The 7029-nt window shown below is 44.0% G+C and overlaps 1 protein-coding gene across 1 annotated transcript; it reads left to right on the plus strand.

Moving 5' to 3' along the window:
• Positions 1-7005, plus strand: wee1 (WEE1 G2 checkpoint kinase). Its single transcript, XM_088298551.1, has 10 exons — positions 1-934; positions 2363-2568; positions 3731-3797; positions 3886-4058; positions 5201-5469; positions 5549-5638; positions 5944-6029; positions 6108-6278; positions 6460-6605; positions 6779-7005. The coding sequence occupies exons 1-10, from the start codon at positions 452-454 to the stop codon at positions 6894-6896; spliced, it is 1809 nt and encodes a 602-aa protein (XP_088154677.1). The 5' UTR covers positions 1-451; the 3' UTR covers positions 6897-7005.
• The last annotated feature ends 24 nt before the right edge of the window (positions 7006-7029 follow it).

Raw genomic sequence — 7029 nt, forward strand, 5'->3', positions numbered from 1 at the left:
GTGGAACGCCCATTTATTTCGGATTCCGCAGGCGCGTCCTAATTGGCTGCCTAGCATCACGTGACTAACGGTCGCGGGAAGTACGTTGGCTCGAGCGTGACAATCGGTGGACTCTTCCCAAGACGTTATTTTTAATTTTTTAAATATACTGTATGTTAGTAATTTTCAGTGTCTTTCGGGGACGCAGCGAGGTGAGTTGCAGGGCCGGAGGGCGATACCTGACTCATGCGGGGAGTGAAACCTTCGTCGTCGGATTAGGTCGGCCACTTCTTCAACGTGGTGGACTGGAGTTAAAAAAATCTTTTTGGGGTCGAGCGGACTTTTTAGGTTGGCGACTGGAATACCTTCACTCAAGGTAGTTTAAAAGTTGACCTTTTTTAGGGTGGGGGTGGTACTTATTTATTTTTTCGACGACCACATTTTTACAAAGAGTAAAAACACCTCGGCGATCATGTCGAACTACGGCCGCCATTGGCAGGACTCCCCCTCGCCCAAATCTCGACCTGTCCGACAGAGACTCAATTTCACGGCGAGCGACAGCGAGGATGACTCGGTGGAGGACGTCAACGAGTCGGGTTTTAATGAATTGGACTCGCCGACGGCCATGCGAACCGGCGCCGTCGACCCGCTGCTGGAAAGCGTCAGCGATGGTGGTGATGGAAGCCCCGTTTTGAGGCGGTCGTTCGGGGACGAAATGTGGTCGGAAGAAGGCTTCGGCTCCCCTTCGCAGTTGCTGTCCCCGCGCTCGGAACTCTTTGCCGCTTGTACGCCGACTCCGAAGAAATCAGCGTGGTTGTATTCCGGCTCACCGGACCAGTCGTTCCGCCGGGCCAAAGACGATGGATCGGCATCACCGATCCGCACATGCCCCGACACACCTCCCCACAAAACCTTGAGAAAACTGCGACTTTTTGACACGCCGCACACGCCAAAGGTGAGAAACAATCGCCCATCAATGATTCAATTGTGATACATTGCACCGAAAATCTTATCTGGCATCGTTATTGAGTTCTAACGGCAAGTTTTCAAAGTCAACAATTTTTGCTGTGTCAGTTGGCAACCCAGTGACCCACTAAACGTGGTTGCTGTTGCGTAATAGTCAATGCACTGGAGCTCAGCTGTAATGACGAATTAACTACATGGTCATAGACAATGACTGTGCAATTCTAGTTTGGATTGTTTTTTATTTATTTTTTTGCATTTCCACCCCACGCGTTTACCGTTGAGAAACTGAAATTCTGAGCATCCATACAATTTAAAAAGTTATCTATAGCTATCTAAACAATTATCAAAAATGATTATTGTGATAATGGATAAGTTGTTGATTAATTATTGCAACCTAAAAAATGTACACAACTACAATGTACAACATGTTCGCCCATTTTCTGACATGTTACAGAGCAAAGCAAAATCCGAATGTTTTTTTTTTTTTTTTCACATTATCTGGTCAATTTGAATTATAGCCATGTTTTACCTGTTTGAAGACACATTATTATTCTCTAGCTTTTGACGCAACATGAGACTCACTGTTCTGCTGTTCTTCTGGTATCTATTTTGTATTAATTTGTGTTCTTATTACCTGCTAATTTATATTACATCAAATGGAAAGCGCCAGGATGGCCGAGTGGTCTAAGGCGCCGCGTTCCGGACGCAGTCTCCCCAGGAGGCCTGGGTTCGAATCTCGTGGCTGCCAGGATGGCCGAGTGGTCTAGGCGCCGCGTTCAGGACCCAGTCTCCCCAGGAGGCCTGGGTGCGAATCTCGAATTTCCCCATTGTGGGACTAATAAAGGCATTATTATTATTATTATTATTTAACAGCTCCATCTGTTGTGAAATGCGCTATAAAAAATAAAATTGTATTGTATAAATAAAGCGATAGATTTGAAAGCATTTTTTCGAAAATCTAATTCATCATTCGATTGGCAAAATAATCCTTTTAGATTTATCAATTATTAAATAATCGTAATCTGCAACCCTAATGCATTTAATGTACTGCAACTGTGAGTGACGGTGACATTGGTTCCGCTGTCTCCATGCAGGTCATTGGAAACTTAAGTCTTGCACTCATGGACAACAGCCAGGTTTCAAAACAACAATGCAATAAGTGGGAATAAAACATTGTGTACAGTCCTTTACTGTTAGAGCAGTGCTATATACTGACTGTTTTGAAAGCGTTGTATAAATGCAGTTGTACTGACATCAAAGAGCCTCTGGGTTGGCACTGTGAATGTCATTGCTCACCTGTATTCTGTGTTTTGTCACACATTGTTGCAAAAAAAAAAAAAAACCTTTGACTCGAGTTCCGCTTTAAGATACTTTGTGCTGGTGCATGGACACTAAATGACTTGTGCTGGTATTCCAGAGCCTTCTATCCCGCGTTAGAGGTTCCAGTGGGAAAGGTTTCAAGACGGACGAACCTGGGGTGAAGTCAAAATCTAACACAGACAGCGACAGTGCCAGGAGACGACACACGCCTCTGGTCAACTTCAATCCCTTCACCCCAGACTCCTTGCTAATCCAGTCGGCCACGCAACAAGGCAACAACAGGAAGAGACCACACTGGAACGTGTAGGTTACAGGGTTCCTTCATTCGCACTTTCTCGCTCACATAATTCTCTGAATATGAGGCAATGCGCGCTTGCTTAAAGCTGTTTGTCACTCCTAATTGCAGTTTCCTATTAACATGACACAAAACAATGCACAATATCGTGGATGCATGGAAATATGAAGCGCAATATACCGGTGGTTCGCTTTGAATGTAAAAAACAGGTAATTACACTGACGGTTGCTCGCATGCGACCTTTGGCTGGGAACTAAGACCTTATGCTTGCTTGTCAACTCTGCCGTGTTCTTGTGAACACCCCCGCGCCCCCCTCCATCTCTCCCACCATGTACTCCTCTGCTGCCCCCCAACTCAACTTTTGAGTAGTTACTAATACAGGTACCAAGTAACCAATAACATCCATACTTTTGATGAATGGCAGTTGTATTTAAATTACATTTAGATAATTTTAAAGAAAGGCTCTTTATTTATGACAAAAAGTTTGAACAGTCACTCTGTTATAGAGTTTAAGTTCCAAAGGAAACACAACTCACTACCTTTTAAGATAAATTTATAAAAAAGTCAGAGAAGTGCAAAAATAAAAATGACAACCCTCTTTGTTCAAAATTAATCAAAGTGCAAAATAACTTCAACTGTTAACTGTTAAGCAAGCAGATACCAATACCTTGTATTTGGACTCGCCCAGCCCAAAAATTAGAAGAAATAAGATATGTTGACACATACGCTCACAATATGCTACATTGTAGAACTTTACTACCTAAAAAAAAGCTGAATTCCATTTGAGACAAATTAGGAAAAGGCCAGTAACTTATCATTTGAATACAGCAAAACAAAGTCCTAATTCTATTCTATTCTCTTGTTGAATCTGATTTGTAACATTGTTTTGTTGCTGAAGTTGAGACCAAATGTAGACCACCCAGTGACTCTTTGCCTGTCTTTTGGATTATTCCCGACACATGCGCACAATTGGCCTCTACGATAGCCGTTGTTTTAAAAAGATGAATTTTATCATTGCTTGTGATCGTGTTACAGACCATTTCACAAACTGGCTATTAGGTTTGTACGTGAGTTTGAATAGCGCCCCTTTTCCAAAAAGAGCAACTTATTGGCTACTCCAGGCTTCACGTTTTGCTAAAACATGCCAAGTAAAATGTGTTCTCCACACAGCTCCAATGGTGAAGACATGGAGGCAAGCGATGTCGAAGACAAAGATGAAATATTGCCTCCATCCAAGGTAATTTATGATGATGATGTCAATGTGTCCCTATTTAATTGATGGCCTGTCTCAATTATTGGGTTTAACGCGCGTTCATCTTCCCCAGAGGGTTACCATGATGCAGAGTAACATGATGTCGCGCTATGCCTCTGAGTTCCTGGAGTTGGAGAAGATTGGCTGCGGTCAGTTTGGCGCTGTGTACAAGTGCGTGAAGCGATTGGACGGCTGCCTCTACGCAATCAAGCGCTCCAAGAAGCCCTTGGCTGGATCGGTGGATGAGTGAGTGTTGACTTTTGAACACGGGCCTCTGTAATCATGGATGCTGAGCCTTCATTTATTAACGGGCAGGTTGTCCTCTGGTTGAAGTTGCATCTTATGGGGAAAAAAAGTTATTTGTGGAGGGTAAATGTTGGATCATATCTAAATATGGTGACACAATTGAAATATTTTTCAATTGAGTTGTACAGGTTATAACGCACATTAACTTTGGGTAAAGTTTTAGAAGTATTAATTATGGTCTCTCGCTCGCCCCCATAAGCCGCCCCCCCCCTTTTTTTTCCATCTAACTTGTTTAGACTTTTTACATCCACTGAAGAGGCCTCACCCCCATTAAATGTAGTTTTACATTGCATGTGGTATGTTACAGTGCACTGTTGACCAACCCGTTGTTGATGTAAAAATATTTAACTCCGGTACAGTAGAGTTGTGACGGCAGACAGCACATCCAGTAGTGGTGGGAGAGTGATTTTAGAGTGACAAAAGATAGGTTTCTGGCAGCGTTGTCCAGATGCTGCCACTCGCACCTTAACCTAAACTTTGTAACATAGCAAGCATTTGTATGATAGCAAGGACTCACCAGTGTAGTGCTGCTCCCCCATCTGTGTTCGTGACAGTTGTAAAACACACTCTTGATGCATCTGTGATATTCCAACCTGTCATTTCCATTGAAGTGAGATATGGATTCACCGACAAACTGCCACGCTCCCAATCCTGTCATCTTGGCTGCATAAACAAATGCATGCGCCAATGAGTCGAGTGATGTCCGGCGTCTACCATAGCATAAAGCTCTCATAAAGGTCCTAGTGCCCAATCTCTGGAAAAACATGAGAAATGACACACCATGACCTCAATACATTCTGTAGACTAGGTTGAATTCTATCCTAAAATAAAATCTGGCATAATAGTCACCCATGTCTGCTCTTTTTCATTGTTGAGCAAAGCCATGGCTTTCTGTCTTAACTCGTTAAGTCCAAACCAGCGGGAAAGGGCACCAGGCTACTACATGTTTGGCCACTTAGCAACCAGTGTCATATGGACACGCTTGTGCCGGTCCGCCGTTGTCCCGGTGCAGTCTTGTCCTACCCCATGGTATATATTATATGTGGACTGTGAGTAAATGATGTCTCCTCCCCGCTGTCCAGGCAAAACGCTCTGCGCGAGGTGTACGCTCACGCAGTGCTAGGTCAGCACCGGCATGTGGTGCGGTACTACTCAGCGTGGGCTGAAGAAGGCCACATGCTGATCCAGAACGAGTACTGCAACGGCGGCACGCTGTCAGACATGATGGCCGACAATGCCCAGCGCCACTCCCGCCTGTCGGAGCTGGAGCTCAAGGACCTGCTCCTCCAGGTGGCCCGCGGACTCAAATACATCCACTCCATGTCGCTGGTGCACATGGACATCAAGCCAAGTGAGTTAGCGGAAGGCTTTTATTGTGAAACAAACAGAAAATGGTTTTATTTTGACATTTATCCTTGTTTTTATTCTAGGCAACATTTTCATTGCTCGCAAGTCTGTCAGCAGCTGTGATGAGGTTGATGACGAAGACGGCCTCAACACCAATGTGGTCTACAAAATAGGTTTGATTTGCATAGATTTTTTTTTAATAGCGCTGTACTGCCTGAAAATTGACACATTTCTATTTCATTTCGTCATGCTGGGGTTTTTCATCATAAAAGAGGGATACAACAAGAAGCACACATGATTAAAAAAAAAAAATCACAACAAATTCACGTGACGTGGCTTCACCCAAATGGCTTAAGTCTTAAAACTCCCTTTTGGCATTTAAACACAAAATATTCTCAAGACCCCACTCTATGTATTTATTAATAAATAGATAGAATTTTCCATTATATTAATGCTGAAGTCTATTTAATCATTGCAGGTGATCTTGGTCATGTGACGCGGGCTAACAATCATCAAGTGGAGGAAGGTGACAGCAGATATTTGGCCAATGAAGTTCTTCAGGAGGTTTGTCATCAAAATATGGAAAAAAGTTTGTTGTCTCTCTTCAACCAAGTCTCAGTGCCTTCTTCTGGTCTTTCTCAGGACTGCAGCAACCTGGCCAAGGCCGACATCTTCGCCCTGGCACTAACGGTGGTCAGCGCAGGGGGGGCCGAGCCTTTGCCCAGGAACGGCGACGCTTGGCACGAGATTCGACAGGGGAAACTGCCCACTGTCCCCCAAGTGCTCTCGCAGGAGTTTGTCAGCCTCCTCACGGTGTGTGTGACCCTGTCACAAAGACGGCATACGTAACGGCATACTTGGCCTCTTTTAGACAATCTTGCAGTCAGTTTAAAAAAGTGTCATTGGTGCATCCCTTTACACATTGATAGTCCTGGATTTGAAACCAAGTTCTGCCAGCGTCCAGATGTTAACTTGTCCTGTTGGTGTGTTCCAGCTGATGATTGACTCTGACCCCACCCGACGCCCTTCCGCAACAGACCTGATCCGCCACCCGGTGCTGCTGACAGCGACCAAGAGTAGCGCTGACCAACTGAGAGTAGAGAACAACGCCCTGAAGTGCAAGAATGCCCTGTTGGAAAGGTGAGTGGTTGCTTGATAAACTTCAGTTCTTCGTTTACAGGGGCCCTTGGTTCACTCTGGTTTCTGTTCATATGTCGGAACCCGTTATCCAATTCCAGAAAATTTGGTGTGTGGTTTAAAGCAGAATGTTAATTATTTATTTTATTTCTTCTTTTTTGTGTGTACGTGTATAGGGAGTTGCAGAAGGCTCAGCTGGCCAGAGCCTCTGCGGGAGAGAAGGGAAACGGCAGCAGCACCTCCAGGCTAATCGGGAAAATGATGAGCCGGTCCGTCAGCCTTAACATCTTCTGAACTGTTTTTGTTGTATATACGTTTAAAAAAAATGTTAATAATTGTTCAATCAACACTATGCCATGTTGGAACTTGTACAAAGTTATTTAATAAAAACGTTCTATCTACACCTTTTTTTTTGTCACTCCAATAT

The sequence above is a fragment of the Idiotropiscis lumnitzeri genome, chromosome 6, assembly GCF_059441095.1.
Source record: "Idiotropiscis lumnitzeri isolate Australia: NSW breed Sydney's pygmy pipehorse chromosome 6, RoL_Ilum_1.0, whole genome shotgun sequence".
In the NCBI taxonomy this organism is placed as follows: domain Eukaryota; kingdom Metazoa; phylum Chordata; class Actinopteri; order Syngnathiformes; family Syngnathidae; genus Idiotropiscis; species Idiotropiscis lumnitzeri.

Coding starts and splice junctions, on each gene's coding strand:
- wee1 (XM_088298551.1), top strand. CDS start 452: ATGTCGAACTACGGCCGCCATTGGCAGGACTCCCCCTCGCCCAAATCT. Junction 2,569..3,730: donor AAGAGACCACACTGGAACGT/GTAGGTTACAGG, acceptor TTCTCCACACAG/CTCCAATGGTGAAGACATGG. Junction 5,639..5,943: donor CAATGTGGTCTACAAAATAG/GTTTGATTTGCA, acceptor TAATCATTGCAG/GTGATCTTGGTCATGTGACG.